We start from the raw sequence: 25,581 nt of genomic DNA, 5'->3' as shown, positions 1-25,581 counted from the left end.
GCCATATACCTTTGACACGTCCACATATTCTAGGCTATTCTGAAAATAAGTTTGTGTTTCCTCTCATAAACATAACCTCTACAGAATGAGACGGTGTGATTGGAAGTGCAGCCTGGTAGATGCCTCATATGCTTTCATATATAATCCCTAATCCTGGACAGTAATTAACCTAGTTTCCACCCACGATTCAACAAGAATCACTATTCCAATTTGACAAAGATTCTGATTTACTTGAGGCTTGCGGATTCTTTTAGGCACAGAAGACCAACACAAAATAACATATCATAATAGATTACGTTTTAAGATGTTGAGCTGTTATTTTGGTGTATTTAATTGTACATGTTCAAGAGCAGTGCATGGTCTCAGTTCCACATTGATGTTTTTACACCAATGTATGATATTCTCAAAAGGATTCGTTTAGATATTCAGTTATGGTATATGACAAATAGTTAGCTTAAGTATAAATAGCAACTACAGCTCCTTTATGCCTGACGTGTACAAGATGTTGAAAAGAGCGCAGCCGGAATAAGGCTCATACTTCCTGAGCTGTGAGTTGAACCTGGGATAGGAACATGACCACTTCCTGTTCAGATGCTCAAAGAGGGGCTGCAGTAAGGCCTCCACTCACATGCGCTGGGATGTGAAAGGTAGATACTAAATAAGGGCAAAAACTGGTGTGTGTGTGTGTGTGTGTGATTTTGTGTGTTTTATGTTGTGCTTAACCACCTCTACAGAGTGAATTTGCCCCTTAGTTGTTTAGTGAACCAGAAATAAATCTTGTCAGATTAGCGCATTCTTCTTGTGGACGTCAGATAAGTTAAAATAATAGAAAAGACAAATATTCAAAATTATATTTTTGTACACTGTAGGCTACACAGATATAGCATATACTGTGTGTATGTCTATATAAACATGGATGCTGTAAAACAGTCTCAATACCTGATTTCCCCAGGTCATGGACACTCTCTCCAAGCTCTCTTACTCAATCATTGCACAACAGGGAGGATTCAAGTAAGTCGTATTAACTTGTTGTCTTGTTCTAAAACAAGATGAAAACAAGGTTTGTAACTTTGCAAACACAGCATTTCATAAAATCCTGAAGCAAAATATATGAAAGGATGTTGCATTCTTATTTCTGTTCTTTCAATAGGCCGTTCCCTGCGGAGGAAAGCTTCAAAGACGTGGACATATACAACCACCTGGAGGACCTGATTGAGTATGTAGAAAAGCTGATGATCTTTCCCTAATATGGTCCTATTCATCAATATTTGTACATGCACAGTTCAGTACTGTATTTCATCTCTCTTGGGTTTACACTCCCACGTGTTTCGGTAAAAGCTTGGCTCCATTTCTCATTAACTGTCAGGGGAAATAGATGAGTAATTTCACTTTTTCTCCCTCCCACCTGATGCTGCACCACTGATGCCATCAGAACTTTCATCCTCAGGAGAGCGACGAGAGATCATTCTATGCAAAGCTGTTTTCCTAGGAAATGATTAACACTTCCGAACTGTACACTTATGTTCCCTCTTTGTGGGTGTTTGTGCCACAGTGAGAGTGTCCCCGAGGATGAGGAGGACTTGTATGCAGCCGTGTATAGACTGGATGAGGATGATGAAGGAGGAGAGATCTACGAGGATCTGATGAGGACAGAGCTGTTTCCTCCGCCGGTGACTCAATGGCGCGCGTGCACGCATACACTCAAACCACAAACATACACGTACAGTTGTCTACAGTATGTGTCGGTGAAAAACACATTATAAATGTATCCTGGGAGTTGTTTGTAAACATTTGGATTAATGTCTGTTTCTACAGAGGCAAGCTGAGGTTGATGTCCGAAGCTGCTGCCTGGCTGAGATCAAACAGACAGAAGAGAAATACACAGAGACACTGGAGTCCATAGAGAAGGCATGGAGGACATGTTGAGCTTTACAAACTTTCATAGTCTGTTGTGCACTGTAGTGCAATGCTTGGGCTAATTCTGAGATGATGTTGAAGGAGGATGTTTCAACGGTCTTTAAATGATTTCCACAGTACTTCCTGAATCCCCTCAAGATGTTTTTGTCAGCTGCGGAAATGGATCAGGTTTTTGTCAACATTTCGGTAAGTAAATCTGGTTCATTCACCTGTCGACATGACTTTAATCGGAAGTATGTATGAGTTTTGAGCCTTTTCTCCTTCTATAATACAGGACCTGGTAAAAGTCCATAAGAGCTTAATGGTGGAATTACAGGAATCCATCCTCAATAAGAATGCCTTAAACCTTTACCAGATTTTCATCACCTACAAGGACAGGTAGAATTATGTCAGTTCTCGATTAATTCTCTTTTTCTCCTCAATTCATTGTTTGCTCTAATAGAGTTTCTTCACAATGTTTTGTATAGGTTGCTCATCTATGGAATATATTGTAGCAGAGTAGAGATAGCCATTGCTCTGTTGGATACTATCTGTAAGGAGAAAGAGGATGTTCGACTGAAACTTGAGGTGAGACTCTAAACTTCTGAGGTGTGTTTTCTGGTGACTTCTTTTGCCCAATGTGTTGTACTAGCAACCAGTAAAATGGACATGACTAATGCCGTTTGTCACAGGAATGCTCTAAAAGGGCCAACAATGGGAAGTTCACACTGAGGGATCTCTTGGTTGTCCCAATGCAAAGAGTCCTCAAGTACCACCTCCTCCTGCAGGTAAAGTTAACCATCCACTGACATGCACTCTCACACACTCCTTTTTGCGGTGATTAGTGTTAGGCTCAATTAAGTACATTTGATTGATTCGTCCAATTTCTGTCAGATGGTGTCAGGTTGTGTCAGGTTTTCTGAACGACCACTTGGGGGCGACATCATCCATGTCTTTGCTCCTTCACTCGTCCCGCTGGAGTTCAACTCCTGGGGAGCGCACAGGACTAGATCCCAGCCAGAACCTGCCACTCATCCCAGCCACACTGTATTTATTCATATTTCAGTTAGTCTGTAACAATCCTGGCATGTTCTACCTCTGAATTACGTGAATGAGAAGCTACAGCCCAGGCAGGAAGGAGACAATGAGGGGGGGGGGGGGGGGTCAAGAGCTGTATGTTAATAAAGAGGGATGGACCCCTGGAGGCCTCATCGCCATCCCATGGATAGTCCTGGGAAGGGAGGGGGGTCGAGGGGCAATGGGAGGTAGGGAGGGGTGGGTTTCATCCACAGATTCCAAATCATGCACAGATATGTCGGCCCACATGCGAGATACGCGAACGCACACCACAGATACACACACACATGCACACGTCAGTAGTGTAGCCACAACGGGGCCAAGGGGGGTCTAGGCATCCTCATTTACATGTCCAGCCCTCCCAGATTTCTGACTACTTACAATACAAAATTATGGAATTGTTTATTTGTTTATTTTAAAATCTAGCCCCCTCCTTTTAAGATGGGACCCCCCCATAAATACAATTCTGGCTCTGCTCCTGGTGCTCTCATGCACACAGACACACTTGATTTTGATCACAGTGTAGGTTGAGCTGTGTAATTGCCCTGAGTATTGCCTTGAGTTGTTTTGGTGTTTGTGTTTGTTTCTTCATAAGCTTGTTTTGAAAGAGCAAAAACAGAACGCCATCTCAGAGGAGCCTAGCCCATTCCAGTCTGTGCTCACCAAAAGCCAGCTCCCAATGTGTTGAGTGTGTCAGCTGCATGTTAAGAATGTTAGCGGAATAAGCGATAACAAAGTCTGCTGTTGTATCGTATAGTTTTCCTCGACACAGTGATTAATGAAGAGGGGTTTATTCATGTAGACAGGAACCCCTGATGATGGTTCTATCTTGGTGTCGGTTTATTCCCATCAAGTCTTGATGTTGTGCTGTTGTTTGTTTAATGAGTGCCACTTGGTGAAGCTGTTTGTTCCCCTCACTCTGGTAAACTGTCTTTGAATCTTGAGAAACCCATATTGAACTTCTTGTCCGTTTGTCTCCACCTATTAGGAGCTAGTCAAACACACTCATGATACAACAGACAAGAACAACTTGAAGGTGGCCCTCGACGCCATGAAAGTAAGAGCAACACTTCAGAAACATTTTGAGTCAGTGTGTTGAAAGTGAATCCCTTTTGTAGATTTCTTTTTGCAACATTTTACATTGGGTTGACATTAACAATAATTTTAATACACCGCAATACATATTGTAGCAACTTTGTAGTTATATATAGGAATTGCCATGTAGTAACACGCATACTAGTTAGCTATTAAACAAGTCAAACTTGGTATGGGGGAGGTTGGGCATTGTCAAACATTGACCTTGTTTTGGTAAAACCTCCTTGCACCCCTCCGTCACACCAAACATTTTGACCCTTTTGTACCTGTATCGCTAATGTGTGACGTAACATAACTATGTGCCACATGTGGATTCTCTTCTCTTGGTTGCCATGGTGATTAGAGTAGCTGACTATGGGGGGGAGGGTACATTTAGGGATGGATAGTTGAAGACCTAGTTGCCGGAACACAAATCCCCTTGAGGAAACTCTGGAAATACCTTTGTTCAAGTGATTTTTCTAACTCAGGTTAGGGAAGCACAGAGGGGCTAAGCGGCATAATGAAGTGTTACATGTCTTTGCACCTGCTAGTTGTTAGATAGAGATAGATAGGAACTTTGTTCATGCCTTAGGGGGAATTACAGTGTAACAACAGTGTTTTAAAACCAGTTATACACAAATTATAGTTTAAAGTATAGTTCAACACAAATCTTATACCAAAGTGTATCAAAGCAAGCTTTACACAAATTATATATATAAAGGATAATGTATAAATCCTGCAAACTTGTTTTGTTAATCTCACTGTACAGTTGCCATTGTTGCCTCAAAGAACGTAATGAAGAGGTTCTGTAAGTAAACCATGTCTTGATTTGATTTTCCTCTTGTGTGTGTCACTCAGGACTTGGCTCAGTATGTCAATGAGGTGAAAAGAGACAATGAGACACTGAGGGAGATTGACCAGTACCAGAAGTCCATTGAAAACCTGGTGAGGTCAAATCATCATCCTCATCATCTGCACCTTAATCCCCAAACCAGAAACCTGACTTACTTTTCCCTCCCAAACGTGTCCCTGCAGAACCAGCCTTTGGTGAGCTTCGGTCGGCCAAAAGGAGATGGTGAGGTGCGCATAGTGCCCCACTTCGACAAGCGGAAACAAGACAGGTGAGATGCAGCCAGGACAAAGATAAACCTCTTTTTTCTCAGTCTGAAAAGACCCTGAGAGGGTGTGCCTGCTTCATGCCTGTGTGCAGGTCCTGCAGGCAACATAGGTCTGTTTTTACTAATGCTGGAATTGTGGGATTTTGGGGCAACAGGCACATTTTCTTGTTTGACGTGGCAGTCATAGTCTGCAAGAGGAGAGGTGATTTCTACGAGATGAAGGATGTGATCGACCTCAACTACTTCAAGATCACCAACAACCCCACCACAGACCGAGATAGCAAGAAGGTCAGTGGGTTGGAAATAAAACCTTGTCAGTCACCATCAATATCAACAGACATGGCTGAATAATACATATTTTCTTCCTCTGTGAGTGGGTTTGCTATGATGGAATACAAACTCCAGTGAGCGCAACTCTATTTTCTCTTGCAGTGCCAGGGAAAGGTTGTTTGTCATTCTTGAGGAAAATATGAGTTTGATTAGTGTCGAGGCACTCACACAACACAAAATGTTGTGTACAAATATGAACAGTATGTTGTGCACATGCACACACACACACACTATCTCAGTCACTATTGAGGTGGACGTCCACAGATGGTGTGTTTTACCCCTGCTGCTGTTAGCTAATGGGAGAGTGACAGCTTGCCAGGAGGTGATTACTCTGTGGGACTTGATCTGCCACTCGTTTGGCTGTATGAACATGGCATGATGTGTGAGGGGGAGAGATTATTGTAGAGTCTTGGAAGTGGCCTCCATCATATTTTTCTTAATACAATTCTTGTGTTGATGATGGCTACTCATTTGATAGTTCAGTGTAAGGGAGAGGGACTCTGTCCTTGCTCCTCATCCCTCCTCCCAGCTCCTCACAGTCTACCTCTCCACCTCTCCACTTAAAAACCTCAGTGGACCATGCTCCTAACACGTACACACCTACATTTATACAGACACACACACACACACACACACGCACACACACGCACACAACCACACTCACACACAACCACAAGATGCTAAGGGGGATGCTAATATCAGGTGATGAATGTGTCTTCCAAGGCTGCTCATGGCTATAGATCATTTTGTAATAAATGAGACTTCAGAGTGAGTGTGCACTGCTCCCCCTCCCCCAGACTGCCCAGCGTCACAGATGATTCTGAGCCCCAGGGAGGGCGGATTTCTAGAAACTCTCAACATAGATTTACAACGTGCAGAATCAGCTCATCAGACTGTCCTGTATAGAAATGCTGTTTGTCATCACAGTAACATAGTATTACTTTCATATTGTGATTACTATGTATTCAGGGCTGTATGAACATGTATTAATTCTCTCCCCTTCCTATGGCTCTCCACAGTGGTGCTATGGGTTCTACCTGACCCACCAGCAGGGGCAGAGCGGCTTTGAGCTCTTTTTCAAGACCAAGGATCTCAAGAAGAAATGGTTGGACCAGTTTGAAATGGCAATGTCAGTATGGGTGGGTGTGGGGGTGGGTGGAGCTTGGGTGTCGTTGGAGCAGTGGACTTATCAGTTGGCAGAAACATCTGTCGATATCTATAGTGATTCACACCGTTTGTGGAATGGGTAACATGCAAACAGTTTGACACACTGTGTTTGAGAAAGACATGCGTGTGTGTGTTTGTTTTTCCATGGCCGATAGATGTGTTGACTCTTTCATCATTCCCACTGTTTGTTCAGGTCTTAACTCTTATCAAACATGGACCCATACCCCCCTCCCATGCCCCCCACCTCCACACCCACACACACTCCCCCCACACTCACACACACACACGCTCACAAACACAAACACACACATACTGTACACACACTAAAAGTGGTTTGGATTGTTTGCCATGGAGATACACTGCCTATCAGCTGTGTGGGGGTAACTTTCGTGGGAATTGTTATAGGCCACTGTCAAAGGTGGTGTGGAAGTGTGCTGCGAGAGTGTTTCTGTTAACATACAGAAAAAGGATTATTGGCATGACATCTTGTTTGAGTGTTGTCAGTGAAGGACCAAAATATTTCATCACATTAAACTACTTGTTGTCTTGTTTGCGTCTGTTATCGGTCACAATAGTATAATTTAGGAAGAGTGGCGTATCTGTCTAGACAATAGGGTGAAGTATTCTCTCAGCGGTTGAACTAATGGGCTTGAAGTGCACTGGAGAATTTTTTTTTTTTTAAGAGTTTCTTTTGAGAAGAATTGAAGAGCCAAGCTGCAGTATTTTTCAGATTACAGGAAGAAATGGAGATAGATGTTATACACTGAGGGAGGACCAGCTGAGTGCTCCTAATTTTGCCTCTCAGTTCTCATGGCGTCCTACTTGACTGAGACCTTTGTGTGTGTGTTTGTGTGTGTGAGTGCGTGTGTGTGTGTAAATGTTGAATAAAATAGCCCTGCAAGAGCTGCAGAAAACAAATTGTACCTTCAAAGTGAATATGGGTTCTTGATGTAAGACTCAATCACAGAAGCATTCAGCAGAAGTTACAAAGACTGTATTGTGGCGGTTCTTTTTACTCCAACTTCAAAGAGGTGTTTCTTTCAAAGGACCTGCCACATATATAGCTTTTTGTGATCTCCGTCTCAAATGTAAACACATGCAATACATCTCACCACTCACTCAACTCTCTCAGATACATTACGAACATGCCTCTCTTTCTGTCCACACACACACACACACACACACACTTCCCCTTCTGACTGCTCTCTCCATCTCTCTCTGAACAGGTCAAACATTCGACCGGAGGATGCCAACAACAACTCACACCAGTTCCGGATGCATACCTTTGAGAAGATCACTTCATGCAGCTCCTGTCATCTGCTGCTGAGGTGAGATGACCTTTAGACATTAAACTACGCACCTTCATGAAGGCTAGAGGTCCACCAAGTAAACTATGGAACTCAAAAAACTTTTCGATTATGATTGACATAATGCTGTCTTGTGGATTTTGTCTTTCAAAGACTGCCCTCTCGTTCCAATTCTCAAATTCAATGCGTACGAAGGAATTTCTATACCTGTTCCTCTCCTCGTTCTCCTCCAGGGGTATCTTTAACCAGGGGTATCTCTGTCCCAAGTGTGGGCTTGGTGCTCACAAGGAGTGCCTGGGTAGACTTGGAGTATGTGGAAGATCAGGTAAGTGATCTGACTTCACTTCTTTGTTCTCTGTTTCATTAGAGGATAGAGGGCAGGCTCTTTTGCCAGAGCACAAGTTTGAGAGCTAATGTCTGCGCAAATAAAATGTCAATGTGTCCACTACCATAGACTGACGTTGTATCATCTTTTACCTGCATCATCCATTTTTCTCTCCATTCCACTCTCTCACCTGACAACAGATTGTTCCACCCTCAGGCTGCAGGTACGTAAGACCAGCTGGCTTGCTAGTTGTCACGCAAAGGGTTAAAGAACTACTGTCATGCCCTTCAACGTCCACAAATGCTATAACATGAACATAGTATGTACAGAATAATTAATGTGAAGGTATTCATGTATGCTCACATAATGAGATGCAGAGTAGCTTGACATGAATAAGAATACCTGTAGTCATGACAGTCACATACATGTAATTATACAGTCATACTTAGAATCATGTTCATACCACCTTAATATTGTGTCATAAATTGTACTGATATTGTCCTGCTCCTGTACTTATTTTTTGACCCTCCTCTCTCTCTCTCTTATATATGTAATGCATTCTTAGAGAGGTACAATAATGACTCGACAACAAGCAGACCCAGGTCAGTGTGGCTTAACCTTCTGGACTGTGTTTTAAAAGCCTCTATGAGGGTTGCTCTCAATGCTAGCATGGATGTCTCTTCAAAATTCAATGAATGTCAAGTGAGGGTTGAAAGGTCCAGAACTATGATGAGGGGGAATGTTGAGAAACACAAAGGCTCCCTTATATGAGATGATGTTCCACTAAGACTTTCTGATATGGGTGAGGGGTGCAAATAAACAAAAGTATAGGTATACATAAATACGTTTATTAACTAAGGAAATGAGATTTAAAAATAGATATCGCCAACGACACTGTTAAGGAAGTTGACATTTTACAGCCAATACAGGCACACAACCAAAAGCCAAACACCCACTGCATTTCTGTGGCATTAACAGTGTAATATGATTACTTAGAGTAACTTTTCAAAGTGACTTGGAAATATAATGAACATTAAAAAAGGCCATTCTCACCACCTCCACCACTTTGTAAAACAGCAATGTGGAGATGAATAGAAGTGGGTGGATTCATTAAAGGACAGCCTCAGCAGGAGTAGAGCTGTGGAAAACTTGCAGCCCGCCACAGGCCCGGGTCCTGACCATACCACTTAAGCCAGTGTCATTTTGTGGGAAATTAATTTCCATAAGATCTTTATGAGAAAGGATGGCGTGCCTTATTGTCTTTATCGAGAAGTATATGGCTCACGGCTGCATGTTATTTCTGTAATCTGAGTTCAGTGTCAGCCCTGATCATTTCCTCTGGCAGTGGTGGTTGAGACTGTGACTGGGGCTGGAAGGTAAATGGGGAAGGGTTGGCTGTGCAAGCTGGCTGCGAGTGAAGAATAAGAGGACCTGTCTACTTCTCTGGCAGGGATCTTTAGTCTAGTCCTTAGCCTGATGCTAGTGGTTGTGTTCAAAACTGCCATGCTGTACATACAAAGGATTTGCACTGCAGCTGGTGTTTTCCACTCCTGTTAGCTGCTCTACATACCAGTCGTCTACTACACAGATGGTCTCACATATCCAGAATAGGATCCTTGTCCAATCCTTTATTCGTTGTTTCTCTGTAAAGAAGTATATCAATCTATAACTTAAAGTTGCATATTGCTTTAGGTCCTTTAGTTCCCAGTTCCATGAACATTCGTAACTTGAAGTGTACTCTGTTATGTCAATAGATAGATATGTCAATAGGGTGTTAATTCTACAGTATAGCAAATATACAGTATTCATCAGATATATGAGACATCGCTTTCCTGGCTCCTTCCTGTTTCATTATTTCTTTTCATTATCGGTCTCTGTGGGTTCTTGGTCTCGTACTGTCTCACTCTGATTTCATCTCTTTCTGACTAAATCTCTTCATCTCTCTCTCTCTCTTTATCGCTCTCTCTTTATCTATTTCTCTTTCTCTCTCTCTATCTCTCTCTCAGGTTTACCCAGGATGTTGGTGATCAGAGACTACAGGGGCATCCCCCCGCCCCCGAACAAACCCCTGTTGAGTGTCCATGCGGGAGACATCATAGAGCTGATCTGTGCCGACCTCCACAGCTCCTGGTGGCAGGTGTGTATGACACCTCTGTTCCCAACCACGGCTCCCACTTAATCTTCAAATCTAGTCTTCATTGTATGTCTGTCAAGGGAGTTGCCGGGCAGAATAACACCTTATTAATGGCCTCTTAGCTGACCGTACTTTTGACACTGAATGGCTTCCCTTGGATCTATGCATGTAGAAATCCTCACTTAGAAATCTGCAATATTATACAATCAAGAGAAGGAATTATTACTACACACATGGATGTCCGTTTGTGGCTGTGTGGTTTACTTTCCTTCCACTCTACAGTGGATACGTTATTGAGTCATTTCCATCCCTTTTGAACATGATTAGCTCTGCATGGCTCGATGATTTAACCAATCACATCCTTAATTGATCCATAAAGTGCTACAGAGAGCCAATCAACTTCAGACATTACATTCCCGGGTAAGTTTATTAAGGCTGAGTGTAGTGTCACATACTAAACTGCCATGTTAGTGACCATCGTGTGGTCTTAGCATGCGCGCATGTCGAGAGGAGCCTGCTTCCTCTCGGGGGTCCACGTGGAGCCTCCTTGGCTGCCTCCTGTCTCGTTTTTACGGCAACACTAAAAAGCTGGTCGTCCTTCCTGGTGCTGCTCCAATCAGACGGCAGGTTGTGCCAACAGCTCGGCTGGGAATAGGCACTTAGCCTGATTTCCCATGCTCTTGGCTTACTGATCTCTGTTTGATAGCGCACAAACTGGCAAGAGGAATGAGCGCCTGGAGACCCATGCTGATCCCTAATGCTGAGCCGTTGAGTGGAGTTAAAAGACTACGATAGCCCGGGCTGTCTGATCGCGTGTACGTGCTGCCATGGTTACCTACGTCTTGGGTGGGGTGTAATCTGGGCCTCTGAGTGATGCACATTTGTGTGTTTATTTTATCCCATGCATAACGAGGGTGTAATAAGGCTACTTTATCTTCCCAGTCTCTCGGGTGGCAAAGGATGGAATTATAAAACTTTGAGAATACATATCCCCTGTTACTTAGACGGCAATTATCTCCATCCTTGTGGCAGAACAATACAATCAATCACTGTAATTTCATTTGATCCTTTGGCTGCTGTCTGTTTACTCCAACAGGGTAATAAGTTTAATCTTGATCATGCTCCTATTGGAAGCGTAACAAATAGCAAGGGCTCTCCAAAAGCTCTGATGAAATGTTATTACGCTGAATGAATCACAGAGATGGGTTGGGATTGGCTTTCCAATCTACTTACTGGAAAGGGTTTGCATGGACCAGAAATGCATTTGATACTGTAATAAAAGGGAGAGGTGAGGAAGAAAGCCGACTCAACCAGGAGGCTGAGGGAACAACAGTACATACCCTGTACTCTGACTTCCTCATAGACTTCAAATGGACCTTTAAGTCTGAGCTAGGAATGCTCTGTTATGTATACCTATATTCACTTATGCTGAGTGTAATGTTGATATAAGTTTGTGGTACACCAGCAGCTGCTGTATTATTAAAAGATCAACCATATGGTATTAATGCATTAACATACAGCATATTATTCACATATATAAAAGAAACTCATGTCATATCTTGATTGCTTTGCTGAAGACTGGCTTCCTAATGCTTTGTTTGGCAAAGGACTAAATGATTTTCATAAACCATAGTTTGCTTGTGGCAGTTTAGATAAAAGCCCAGTAGCCTGTTTTCAATGAAAGTCAGGACTTATGCTGTTTAGGTATTCAAAGACTAGAATATGATTCATTATTTTGTGTTAAACGAGCCTCTTGTTTTGATGCAGTAAAATCTAACTGCAGGCAGAGTTTGAACCATAATTAACTTTGGCTGTAAATTAGAAGCGCTGCTTGTTGTGAGCTAATTGTCGAGGATTTATTGAAGCGATGGGGGAAGGGGGGGGGGGGGGGGGAGAGGGATGGAAGTTACTCCCAGACGAAAATAATGCGATTAACAGCCAATTGCCGTTGCAGGGCAAAATTCTTTCAACGAAAGAGATTGGCTTCTTTCCCAGTGATGTCGTCAGGCCTTGCCCATGTGTAAGTGAACACTCTACACACCCTTATGTGTTGGCTATTGTCATCTGTTGATGTCTTTATTTCTTCCCTCAAAATGGGGGTGTCTAGGGCAGCCCTGAACCTGTAAATAGGGGTTCAATATCCCACATTGTTTGTATATAACCTCCAGCACATATATATATATATTGACCGCTGTATAGACTTGAATTTTTTTCTGTCCCAGGTTCCAAAACCAGTTGATTACTCTGCTCAGCACTGGTAAGTGAACAGACATATTAGGTGAGATGGGTTCACATCAAGTGCATTGTTTTGCGTAAACGGAGCGATTTGATCCAGCTGTTAGGTTTGCCTTTTTGCTGTATGCTTAACCAGTTGATCTGCAACCAGTTGATCTGCAACCTCTTGATCTGTAGTCAAAGGCTCTGAGCTCCGCAGCGTGCGTGTGTGTGTCAGGTTTGCAGGGCCAATGGAGAGACACCAGGCCGAGGTGGAACTTATCGAGAGAGGAAACAGCACCTACCTGGTGAGACACAGAAGCAGAGAGTTCACAGAGTATGCCATCAGTATCAAGTAAGTGCTATAGCTGTTGTCCCCAAGCATTCTGAACATTGTACCTTTAACTAGTCTAGGTGTCTTCTATGTTCTATAGCAATGTAGTCTAAATCTTGCTAGTGTCCAGACAGTGTGACACCATTCTGCCAAGAAAATATGTCAAAAGAAAATCACTGATTGACTGTTAACATAATGATACAGTGTTCAAAGTAAGGAATTAAAAAACAACGTGGTCATTAGAGAAATAGAATGTGTGTGTAATGTAATGGTGGTATGTTCTACAAGCTAAACAAAGGACACTAGCACTAGCCATTATCACGTGAGCTACATCGTGAGCTACATCATGATATGGTGTTGGGCCCAGTGTGGTCTGTGTGTTATCCATGTTCAACACCCATATTAAGTCATTAAACCCCTGACAAGTCTGCCTGTCTGAATGAGGTCTGAATAAATCCCTCTTGAATAAGGATTTCTCCTTTGATGTGTTGAAGTTTTTAAATGTTCCAGTCCTAATTGCCTCTCTGACTGCTCAAGATTGTTATCTAGAGGTTTGTCTGAGATAATGGAGTCTAACTAACACAGTCGACACACGGAGTCCCTTAGTTTGTGAGTTATTTGAGGACACACACATGTCTGCATATGCACATTGTGTTTTTGTGCAAGTTAAATGCCATTCTGTTTGCCAGAGAAATAGGACATAGCTCTGCCATCAACAAGCAGTGACCATTAATCTCAGTGTGTTGAGTTATAACACATGGCATAACTCAACATAAATCAATAATTTATTAGTCAATGTATACAGAGTATACATTATGTATTACTGGATTTGCAACATAACCAGGGTTTCCCGCAGTACTTTGCAGTTAAGGCGGTCGCCTTAACAACACACGCCTGCCGCCTTGACTACGTGACCAAAAAAAACGAAAAAAACTGATAACAATATTTTATTCATCTATAATACAGCACATTTGGGGTTTGGTCATGAGACCTCCAACCCATGTGACTTGCTCATCGAGAAATGCATTATGGATCTGTGTTCTGTCTACTGTACAGCGCTCTGATGTACTCTACCTACTCTGGCCGTGACCAGTGGGCCTTGTTTTTACATTTATGTCATATTCTTCCTTCACAGGTTCAATAATGAAGTGAGGCACATTAAGATTCTGACCAAGGATGGGTGCTTTTACATAGCAGAGAATAGGCTGTTCAAGACTGTACTAGTAAGTGTGTTCAATAAATCCAAATACTTCTTGTCCAAATACTTCTTGTTTTTCTAAAACAGGTTTTAGAGCACACAGGATGTGGCCATGACATTCTTAATAGCAACTGTATTGTCGTCCCTGTTTCAAACTGTGGGTTATGTTGACCCAGGACTTGGTGGAGCACTACCAGCTGCACTCTTTGAGGGAGGGCTTTAGAAGTCTGGATACCACCTTGCAGGTGCCCTACAGGGAGCCAGGCAACGGCAACCTGCCTACAGGCCTGGTCAACTCTACCACTGGTGAGTATGAATCACATGCTTAGTACCACAGGAATATAGCTGTACGTCTAGGGAAAAGCCAGTCATTTCACCTAATGTGTCTTAAGCTCATGTTGGCAGGGCATTTGCATGGGTTTCAGTTAGTGAATGAAACCACCAAGTCCCAAGAAATGGGCAGTCATACCTAGAAAAGTCATACCTATTAGACAACGCAGACTCTGTTGTCTTTGTTTCACAAAGTGAAAAGTGCGTTCTTCCCTATTCACAGTGTAGGGCAGGCAGACATGGCGGGAATATATAGCAAAGCACAATGAGGTAGCGTGGTTTTCCCAATGCCATCACACCACGGTGTCTGTGTCGAGAGCAAAAATACTTCTGCTGAGTTGTTCCCTTTGTTTTCTAAGAATACTAAACTGACAGATGTAAGCACGCATGTAGGCGCAGCAAAGTTCAAGCACACAGTACACACTGTAGCGACTCCCTTTGGTTATTTACTGCTCTCAGGAGAGTTATACTCATACAGGGCATGCTCTATTGAGTCTACTTAGAAATTCCTCTATGCAAACCATATATATATTCTTACATAATATGTAAGAAATGGAAATGGTATTATTCCAGGGACCTATGTGCCCCTTCCACTCCACCAGAGACCAGGGCGGCTCAGAGAAGCCAGTGGTGTTTAGTCAATACCTTTCACCCTGCCTCGCTTCTCTCCCCACGTCCAACATCTCTGAGAAGCCCAACGACGTCCTCGATTCCAGACTGAGCTGCAGTCAGTGTGGAGTCATATGAATAAATGCATTGCTGTGCTCCAGTTGAGCTAGCACAACCACCACCAGGCAGCCATCAAAGATGCAAAGCTGTATCTCCTAACTGAGGCAGTAACAGCAGTAATAGCACCAGCAGCAGTATGAGCAGCATGGCTCGCCCGGTAGGCTTAGCAGAGCCATCCCTGCTCAGGGCCTGGCATGCCCCAGGCAAGCCCAGGCAAGCTGCTGCAAACGGGGCTTGCACTCCCAGGCCACACTGCTCTGCTCTGGGATGGATTCACAATTTTCCTGACAGGACATGACATTTCACTCAGAATGACTGCAGAGAAGAGGGTGTGACAGCTGCTGACGGGAAACAGCTCAGGGACACATCCAATTCTAGTTCTCACAAACCGGAAAAGTTCCTAAATGTTATGAAGTGAAGAAGTGGAAGATATGCGAGATAAATAGACTGGAGCACTTTCGGTGAGACATAATGTAAACTACAATAACAAGGAAGTTTAGTGGACAAAAAACCTTTACAAAGTAAAAGTTAGTGTCTCCTGAAGTAATTTTGCCACATGGCTTGTCTTTCCTCCCCTCCTGCTCTGTTGGGCTCTCAGTGTGCTTCAAAGCCCCTTTGTGAGGAGTGTTTGTGCTAGCCTGTCATTCACTCTGGTTCCTTCACACCAGAGCCTTGACAGACTCACCGCTCCCTTGGTGCATTCTGGGACATATTCCCTGACTGAAGTCCTCCTCCACCCTCATCAGCTCAGATCCAGCCCAGTGTGGGTACCGAGGCTGCAGCACGGCGGCGTTCCCCGCTGGCACTGCGCCCGTTGAAAAGTAGAGATGTGTGGGCTATAATTGATGAAAGTCTCAGAGCCAAAATGGCCAGCCTCTCAAAATGAATGACAGAAGAAGAAACAGCCAACTACTAGCACTGCAGGGGCATTGCTTTCAAACAACAGACTCCCAGAAAAACAATAATCAAAAAATAGTTTTAAATGAGGTACATATTCCCAGTTTCCAAAGATCTTCTCCTACCCCTGTCCCTGACCTGCCACTTGGTCTGACTCATGAGTTTGAAGGATATGAGGGAATAAAACATTACAAAAGGTGTGAGCGTATGTGTGTGTGCCAGTGTGCATGCTGGTCAGGCAAGAGTGGAGACATATTGGCCTGTGTTTGGCGATCCCTGTGGGGGTGGGGGCGATGCAGGGAACCATATTGCAGAGTTGACACAAGCTAGTTTACCCAGCATGCTGGTCTGCCTACTCAGATGGCCTTTCAGATGGGAACAGAAGTTGCCTGCTGTACGATGGGGAATTGGGGCCGCCGCCTTGACAGGGATACGTGCTGTGTAGAGTCCCACCTCATGCTGTTACTTTGGCATTAGGGTGTGACTTGCATCAAATTACTGTGAAAGTCCCAAAGTCACTTTTTTATGTTTTATGTTGTTGATCATTTACTATGTCGGGGTAAACATGGGCAGAGAAGTAATATAACAGTGGATTAGTGAATTGTTTAGCATCCTCAGTGTTGTGCTTGCTAACTATTCTCCCTCTAGCTTTTACTTTTACCTCTTCTTTGACTTTGCTTTCTCTCTCTCTCTCTCTCTCTCTCTCTCTCTCTCTCTCTCTCTCTCTCTCTCTCTCTCCATCTTCCTCTCTGTCTTTCCATCTTTGTGGATGTTGTGTTTACTGTTCTCGCGTGTCTCCCTGCACCTCTGCCTGGTCCAACCCCTGCTGCTCTGCGAGCTGCTCTCAGAAGTTTCTGCTGGCGGCGGCAGCTTTGTTCCTCCTTCCTCCTCTCCTTTCTGGTCAGGTACAGGTACCTCCTTTCTACTCTACTCTCTCTCTCTCTCTCTCTCTCTCTCTCTCTCTCTCTCTCTCTCTCTCTCTCTCTCTCTCTCTCTCTCTCTCTCGTCTGTCTCTCGTCTGTCTCTCGTCTGTCTGGCGTTCATTTGGCTTCTCTGCTGTACGCCCACACCTCTGGGCTGCCTCTGTTATAGCTTCCCCCATGCATCTCATACCTGTTCGTAACATTGAATGTAAACGTGTGCGTGTCTGTATTCTGAATTTCAATTGATCTCTCCTTTATTTTGCATCTCTGTCTGTGGGCATACATCATATTGCAACTAAGGGTGTGTGTTCTGGACTACATATTGCCTGATTAGCATTTTAGTTCTAGAATTATGTGCCACACTAGGCTACGTACATAATGTGATTCCGCCTTGCACATTTCAGAGATACAGAATAGATGTATTCTGTGTACGTCTATCTTTTTTCTCACCCTGATTGTTGTTGAACCTGCTGGTGTGTGTGGCAGTCTTCTCTCCTAGGGTGGTGGGTTTGGCTGTGGTGCGGTATGACTTCAGCTCCAGGGACACACGGGAGCTCTCTCTGCAGGAGGGAGACGTGGTCAACATCTACACCAAGATGGCCAATGGCTGGTGGCGGGGCGAGGTCAACGGCAGGGTCAGCTCCGCATCTGTCGCGTGCTATGGCAACTTGTTTTGTTTTGTACAGGCAATACATTGTTCATGTCAATACACGGTCAGCTTCACGAAGACTCTACTGGCGGTTGTCAGAGCTGTGCGTTGACCTGCCTACCGGGGGTTCTGCTCTCTCTGTTGGTTTTTCTCAGGTGGGCTGGTTCCCCTCGACTTACGTGGAGGAGGAGGACTGAGCTGGGGGGAGGAGCCTCTCTGACCCAAGCTGGATGCTGGACTGCTGTATGGGGGAGAACCTGACTCCGTTGTGTGTGTGTGTGGTGCTGTTCTTTGTTTACAGTACCAATAATGTGGACTTGAGGCATCGGCCTCATGATAGAATCCATGTATTCACTCCTCAGTCTCTATATCTGACAGACAAAAAGGGAGAGTAGTACAGGACAGCATTCAAGGGGCATCATCTTGTATCTGCCAGTCTGGCCCTCTGGTTACAGGGCAGTCTAAACCCAGACCCTCAACTTCGACCCTCCCCGTCATTCCCAGACATCCCTCAGGCCCTTCATGTCTCCCTCGTCCAGACATGGACCCTTCCGACAGCCATATGAATATTTCAATTTACTCTGGCAGCCCAGACTTCCCGAGGCCAACGAAAAAGCCCTGAGCACAGTCGTTTTTTTTTACCACCTGAAAGGCACCGACCTTTACCGAGCACACCTCGCTCACCTTGGCTTATTATTGATGACTCCATTGGCTGGTCTTGCAGAAGGGGGTGGGCGTGAGGCAAGAAGGATTCTGTCACCCAGCCAGAGCAGAGTTCGGTAACGTCCCCTGGCTGTGCCCTCGCACATACGACACCTGCCATCACCTCAATCAGGGCCGGGAAATCTGTTATCAGGTAGCAGAACGGCGGGGCTTCTGGATCTGACCGGCAGCTTAGGCATCTGTGTGCTTGTATTATTTCAATGCTGTTTTGTTATTTCTTGTCATTAGCAAAGCTTTTTTTGGACAGCACTGCCAGATGTTATTTTTCAAAGATGTCAAATAATGTTAAATAGTAAGGCATTTCTCTGATGTTTCTAAAACTGTTGTTCTCTGATGTTTCTAAAACAAGAAACCCATTGTAGTAAACCACTGCTATCATGTAATGTAAATGTATTAGATCATTTCACTGTCAGTATTTCCCTCCCTGATCATGTACTACAGTATATACTGTGTTGATATTACCGACATTTGAAATACTGTCTGTGTTTTTTATACTGTTTTATACTCTAGCTATAAATTATTTCCATTGTTATTACATCGTTTTTTTGGTGAGCATTTGATTCTCATGATCTCATAATAGCCTTAGGATATCAGTATTCTTTGAATGCAAACTACGCCTACATCATGCTATCACAGACCCAATAGCTTCCCATCTCTCTAATGGCCCAACCTGGCACAGCACAGGGGAGTGGTGCCTCACACAGTGGAAGTCTTCCTGCAACATGGGGCTGAAAGGATGGTTCCCCTAATACTCTTCTTCTCCCTAATCTGCCTGTTCCTCTCCTATACACTTAGATGAAAGGCAGCAGCAGGGGTTTAGACAGCACTGAAATAAAGGCAGTGGGAGAGGGAGGAAGGCAGAGAAAGCTTATGAGAGAGAAAGAGACAAGAGCAAGGGAGCGAGAGAGAGTGAGTGAAAGAAGAGCTGGTAAAAACCATGCTTTGTCTCCAGCTGCCTGCATGATCTCGCGTAACCCCGGCTCTGGATTTTCTAGCCAGTCCTCCAGGATCTTTAATACTGGTGTTAAATAGGGATTTAGGGTGGGTTGGAGTGGCTATCAAAAAACGGTTACGGCTTACAGAGGTTCCCGCAAGGGTTCAAACTTTCCAAAACACTTTTTGTCTCAAAGTTTTACATGCATCTGCTGTCATAGCCGAATCTCACCATATCTGTATGTTTATCCTCTTCTATCTCCTGGAGGGAGGTTGGGGGAGAGGAAAGAGTGGGATGAGGATGGAGGAAAGGTAGAGAGGCGGATTAGAACGAGGGAAAAGCAGAATGAATGAAACGAATGGCAAAGAGAAGGTTGAGAATTGAGAAGTGGAAATGAGATGCAGGAGAGGGGAGAGAGAGGGAAAGGGGTGTGAATGCTGGAGCCTTTACCCGGTGTTGTAACGTTAAGTCTCCATGAGGAATCTATCAGTGCTATCAAGCAATTACGTTTTCACAGATCAGAGAATTCTAAATGAGTTAATCCAATGAGAGCCTCGTCTCTCTCCCAGACTCCCCCCATGCAGCCTCCCTTCACACAGCACAGAGAGAGAGAGGGAGCTGGAAGACCAAGTTGGTTTGATGTGCTGAGCAGAGAGTGTGAAGGAGAGACTACCAGTATGGCCTAATGTGTGACAGTTTGGGTGTTACTTTCAGAGGTCTTATGATAATTACTGATCATGACTGATCAGTACTGACTTCGTCAGTATACTAGACCAGTGAGTGCTGTGCAGTGGGGTAGATGATGCTGGCACTCCCATTTAATATGAGTGTAGATGAGTACACTCATCTACATGTTTTTCTTTTGCACCATAACAAGTCACATGTCTGGTGAAAGGGAACAGAGGTTGTTCCTTTGTGTAAGTCTAGCACAACAAGCTCTGAGGTCAGCGGACTAGAACCACGGCTGGTGGACTTCATCAAATAATGACAGCGTTGAGGTCAGTGTCTGTTCACATGAGGGTGAGTGTGACCGCTCCTTGGCAGCTCCGCAGTGCCATTATCATGTAAAAGCAGAGCATCTGCCTGTGTGTCCCAGGGCTGGGTTTAACGAGGTGGCGGTATCCGTCATGCGAAGTGTGTTGGCACGCGTCGCCAGTCTCGCTAGCCAGTTATCCCTGCCTGCCAGTGTGTTTGTGTTTACCTCTGCCTGTCCATCAGGGAGCCACGGCTTCATGGCATCTGCTTCTGAGAGCTCCGCTCTTTCACTCAGTGCTCTTTCTTTTCTCGTACTTTTTTTCGTCTCTTGAAGACGTGTCTTTTCTTTGTCTTTCGCTTCCTTTTCCCTCCTATCTATTTCTTCCCTCTTACTTACAATATACCAGTCAGTCTCGTCCCATCTCCACTCACCGAGGTTGGTCTAGAACAAGCTCTTAGGCCAGAATGTTGCCTTTCTGTTGCCAGTGGCAGCTAGTATCCCACTAGTACCCCACTGTTTGGATTTCTCCTCATAAAATTCATATTATGAATATTCTTCACAGTGCAAGGTGATGTTGGACTACCACTTGCTCAACTGTCTATTGCCTGTGCTCTGTAAGCAGAGTGCCCTCATTATCAACATACTGCTTCGAATTGGTTGGAATATAGTGCTGCTTTCATGTGCTTTTTCCTCGTCTATATAACACTGTTTGTGTGACTTGGATCTCCACACTTACCAGGCTCCTACCTCCATTCCCCTTAGCACATGTTTAAAATGAGGATAAACGGTTATATTCCAGGCTCTGGGAGCACAGAAGGCACTGACTGAGGAGAGGCATCTTTTATTTATGGACGCCGTTGGTCTGATACATAAATAATTTCTTATACAGGGTGTTGGGGGTTGGCGGTGCCAATTCCGACTGGGTCTGATTTGCAATTGAGGCGTGGCACTGAAGGCCACGGGTGCTGGATTGTACATTGAAAAAAATGCCAAAGAGCTATGATTGCACGTAACACCGAACTGGAGAGAGAAGACATTAGCATCTGTAGTTCCGGAGTGGATTTTGAGCCTGTATTGTGGCAAGATGAGTTTCTGAACATGCTGAGAAGGAAGGCGTTTTTTTTTATTCACATTTTCTATTTTATGGGAGCCTTGAAAATGACTTGACCCAACTCAAACAGGGTCAAGCTAAAGTAGCATGCATTTCGTTTTGTATTTTCACTGGATGGATTTAATCATGTTATGATGCATTGATTATAGAATGTACCATTGTAATTAAGCATCAAGTGGCGTAAATGTGCTACAAGGCTTTGTTCAATCTTAACCTTCTTTCTTCAGATACTTTAGCATACAATTATTCTTTTGATCAGATTCTGTCTGGTCAGTGAAATCTTAAAAGTACAAGAGAAGGAGGCAAACAGGAATTCATTTCAAAGGATGGTAATGCAAGCTGAGCCCCTGTAGCTCCAACCGTTTCCGTCCTTATTGATTACTATTTCCTGAATCTCTGTAAACTCTACCCCCCTGTGTTCTCCCAGTCCAGTCACCCTTGGTTTACACTGTGTCCTTGCAGTGTGCCTTGCGAATGGGTGCTTCATAAAACCACAGATGGCTTGCGTGTCCCAGTCTTCCATAAGTGCCATTTCTGATGTGTTGCAATGTTAATGGATGGGACTCAATAAAGGCTACATCACTGGAGTAAGCAGATCGATTAAGTCTAAGAGAACAGGAATTCTCACTGACGAGTTTAAAGAACAGTGAATGTGTGAGTGTGTGTGTTTCTGACTATAATTCTTGTAGAAGACCCTCTACTTGATTCTCTTCCCATCCTCCAGTTTGTCTATCTGCCTGTCAGTCAGCTTAATCCTCATATACAGTATCAACCTATCGGTCTCCAAGTGGGAAGAGTGGTAATGGCATGGCTGCCCGCTCCAGTGTTTATTGATTTGTCCTGGAGGAACATCTTAATTACACACTCACTCCTTTGGAATCTTAGCCATTCTAGCGAGGGAGGAAAACAAAACAGTATTTGGTATTCCGTGGACGCCTTGTGTGCACTTTTTGGGCAGATGTATACAAACAAAGGCATTGTTAGCATTGCAGAGTCCTGTTGCAGGTTTCTTTTCAAAACATGAAACCAAGTGTACATTTTCCTATAGAATACTTTCAACCCTGAGGATACAATACAATGGTGTTAGCTATGGGTGCATTTGGTCCTTGGTTATCTTAAAATGAAACAACAGTTACATAAGTATTCATTTTAGAGTTGGTAACAAACTGGTGTTCTAGCCATGCGGTGTAAATGGCTCTGTAAGGAAAATCTGATGTTTCATTGTAGTCTCAAACAATACCTGTGAATACTGTTCATCATTGCCATGGTGACAGATGATGCCAGTGACTTAGCCATTCTTTGTAGATGTTGGACTACGCAGCTACTTCTTGCTTGACTCTGAACATGATCCATATTGAAATAATTGTCCGATTTGGGGACACTGTGAAGCAGGGTATGATAAACAGTAACTTATTATAGATTAACTGTAGTCGTCAGTTGCGTGGCATTATTTTCTTTGCAGAATGACAGCAGAAGTTTGCTTTCTCCCTGAACAATTCTATCTTGTGTTTTGCAAGTCTGTGTCTAGTGTTTTGCAGCAACATTACTGAATTGAATATGGATATTGTATTGCTAATAAGCCCAGTGTCCCAGTATAGCTGCTGAGTTAATTCCTGTACAGATACAGAATACTCTTCGTCTTTGGTTATGTAAGTCACTGTAGCTGCCACCAGTGCTGACAGTGGCAAAACCCAAGGACTACTCATGTCTAAAAATGTCTGCCTAATACCCTCTCTGGAGCCTTCAAAGTGAAAGGAAAATACACTGCTGTGGCTTGGAACAGAAGTATACACAACTGGCTAACATAATACCCAGGCGTGTCCTCCTGCTTGCATACACACTGTGACCATCCAGTGCGTGACAATGCCTACACCGCTCAATGTGTTAGCTCCACGTAGCAAATACACCAGACCCCAACAGGCTTTTATTCAACATTGTCATGGAGTTCTCTGTAGGTTGACATTGACCTAAGCGCACTCTGACAGTGATCCAAAACCATGATATTGTTTTTACACCTGAAACGTTACCCTGTACATCATCGTTTTGAGGACGTGTATGAACAATGTCATCACTAAGGGCTCCAGATAGGGCGTGCACATTCCTCATTCACACACCCATCCTCTTAGTAAGCAGGAAAGGTACTGCACAGGACAGACAGGATGTTGCTCATTTTGCTGCTGTGGTTGGGGTCAGATATTTCAATAGTCTTGCACCTGCTTCGACCCCTTAGAATAATTGTCCTTTTACAGTCATACACTAACCCTGTGGGCATATTCTGTACCTAAGTGTATAAGACAGACATAAACTATGAAAACATTTTTTTTAAATGGCCAAATACTGGGGAGCAAACCCTGGAACATATCCCATAACAGTTGGTTTTATTGCACCAGGACTTATCATAAACCCTTTCTTCTACACACAGGCGCACATAAACAGTACACACACGCACACATCGGATCTTCACTACCGGTCTGAAACTTCTCATTCTCCTAATGTTATCACAGACCGCCCCAAATGTGCCACTCCACTTCCTCAACTGCCAATTTGGGAAACTGACTTTGAGCGAGCCCATTAATCTCTGATAAGTGGTCCAACTGCACTGCCACAGACTTGTTGTTGAGCTCCTCACTCACACACTTTGGACATTTTCCTAGAAAGATTTACGCCCGATTCTGAGCATTCTGGACGTCAGAGAGCACAACACTCTGTGGTATTTGTTATGGTGGTTTTGTTCCTTGCATACGTAATTGTTATTTTTGTATCCAGTTAGTGGAGGCAATGGTCTAATCCTTCACAAAGCCAGTGTTTTGTAAGTCATTAGCCATAAAGAATTGCTTAATTTCCTCATTAAGTGAGCTGAGGTCCTATGGTGGACCGCTGACCTACCCCCTCTGTTTCTCCCTTGAACGAACAGAGATCTGGTGGGAGTTTGTATTTAAACTTCATTAGACTTTCAGTTAATGTAATCAATTCTCTCCCCTGTGTCGTTACATTCTTCTTTGTATTCTAAGATCAACCTGGCTGAGCAGCCATATCTAGATCATACATTGTTCCTCCAGATGTGGTTCAATCAACGTTTCCGAAAACGAAAACCCTCTTCTTGTGACATTTCAAGTAAACCACCTATTCCTCACACATTTCATGATATATCTGTGAAGGAAATTAATCGCTCAAATAAAATCCCTCTCGACGCTCAGTATGTCACCCACAGAGAGGGACTTCATTTTCATTCAGCGACCCTCTTATTAAAGCTAATCTCCGTTGTCAGATCCTCATAGAAATGCCCACAGCAGGACCTTGATGTGCACCTCAGCAAACTCTTCCTCTTCCCACAATCAGTTTATGGATTACATCTGATCACTCATCTCCGCTGGAAGGTCACCAGCTGCAGTCAGGCTCTCAAAATCTCATTTTCGACCCTCTTGGCAAATTTACACATGAATGATGGGTTCCTACATGAGACCTCGTGAGAGTACTCCCCCAGTCAGTACCTGGGAAAGAACAGTAGAAGAGTTGCTGAAAGTTGATCTCTGCAGTTCCAATATGGCCCTCAATGTTACGTCTACCAACTTGGTAAGACAGTAAAAGGTTGGTTAGATATTAAACTGTTGAGAGCTAAATGGTCTGAGGAGATCTATTGGCTGGAACAGAAGACCAAGGGAGAAGGTGTAGTCACTGATAGGGTGTGGCACTGCAGACTGACACTTTGATTTATCAACATAAAGGCTCTTCTTCCTTTTTGTCTCTATTCTGAACATACAAACCAGAAATGCATTTTAATTGTCATGACTTGTCTTATACACTGTTTAACAACAAGAAAACCTTGATTGTCCTTTGGTGGAACTGCTTTGAAGAGTGTGTGTAAACATGGTCTTTGTCCACAATTCTTTCATGAAGCCTCCTCGCCAAAGGCAGGAGAACCATATAACGATAACTTCATATTTCACACCTCCAAAGTTGCCCTGGAAACAGGAAGCCGAAAATATTAAAAAAAAGTAATACATCTTTTGATTTTCTCACTCATGAAAATATTTTTTTTGTACAAAAGTAAATACAGTTAGTACAGTATGTTACATATTTTCCATACAGGTGAGCTCAAGCATGACTACAAACGCTTTGACCCCCAAAAACAAAA

At 43.7% G+C, this 25,581-nt stretch overlaps 1 protein-coding gene across 3 annotated transcripts in view; it reads left to right on the top strand.

Moving 5' to 3' along the window:
• LOC146271627 (guanine nucleotide exchange factor VAV3-like) overlaps positions 1–18,886 on the top strand; it is a 23,786-nt gene extending 4,900 nt beyond the window's left edge. Inside the window, exons 3-28 of one of the 3 annotated variants that reach the window (XM_084707267.1) lie at positions 953–1,011; positions 1,151–1,216; positions 1,553–1,670; positions 1,816–1,908; positions 2,035–2,103; positions 2,192–2,295; positions 2,385–2,484; positions 2,589–2,684; positions 3,962–4,030; positions 4,906–4,992; positions 5,083–5,168; positions 5,321–5,453; positions 6,515–6,624; positions 7,889–7,990; positions 8,203–8,294; positions 8,495–8,517; positions 8,860–8,896; positions 10,301–10,431; positions 12,383–12,448; positions 12,651–12,685; positions 12,881–12,997; positions 14,112–14,199; positions 14,351–14,480; positions 16,979–17,035; positions 17,540–17,688; positions 17,858–18,886. In XM_084707267.1, the coding sequence (XP_084563393.1) occupies positions 953–1,011; positions 1,151–1,216; positions 1,553–1,670; positions 1,816–1,908; positions 2,035–2,103; positions 2,192–2,295; positions 2,385–2,484; positions 2,589–2,684; positions 3,962–4,030; positions 4,906–4,992; positions 5,083–5,168; positions 5,321–5,453; positions 6,515–6,624; positions 7,889–7,990; positions 8,203–8,294; positions 8,495–8,517; positions 8,860–8,896; positions 10,301–10,431; positions 12,383–12,448; positions 12,651–12,685; positions 12,881–12,997; positions 14,112–14,199; positions 14,351–14,480; positions 16,979–17,035; positions 17,540–17,688; positions 17,858–17,899 (2,259 nt within the window). In that variant the 3' untranslated portion in view covers positions 17,900–18,886. Of the gene's footprint in view, positions 1–952; positions 1,012–1,150; positions 1,217–1,552; positions 1,682–1,815; positions 1,909–2,034; positions 2,104–2,191; positions 2,296–2,384; positions 2,485–2,588; positions 2,685–3,961; positions 4,031–4,905; positions 4,993–5,082; positions 5,169–5,320; positions 5,454–6,514; positions 6,625–7,888; positions 7,991–8,202; positions 8,299–8,494; positions 8,518–8,859; positions 8,897–10,300; positions 10,432–12,382; positions 12,449–12,650; positions 12,686–12,880; positions 12,998–14,111; positions 14,200–14,350; positions 14,481–16,968; positions 17,036–17,539; positions 17,689–17,857 lie in introns of all 3 variants that reach the window. The other 2 variants (XM_084707268.1, XM_084707269.1) reach the window with 2 other exon arrangements.
• Positions 18,887–25,581: the final 6,695 nt, after the last annotated feature.

Source organism: Hypomesus nipponensis, chromosome 10 (assembly GCF_054491055.1).
Source record: "Hypomesus nipponensis isolate SF chromosome 10, ASM5449105v1, whole genome shotgun sequence".
NCBI classification, from domain to species: domain Eukaryota; kingdom Metazoa; phylum Chordata; class Actinopteri; order Osmeriformes; family Osmeridae; genus Hypomesus; species Hypomesus nipponensis.
The sequence above is the reverse complement of the archived record's forward strand: the minus strand, read 5'-3'. Positions and strand labels throughout refer to the sequence as shown.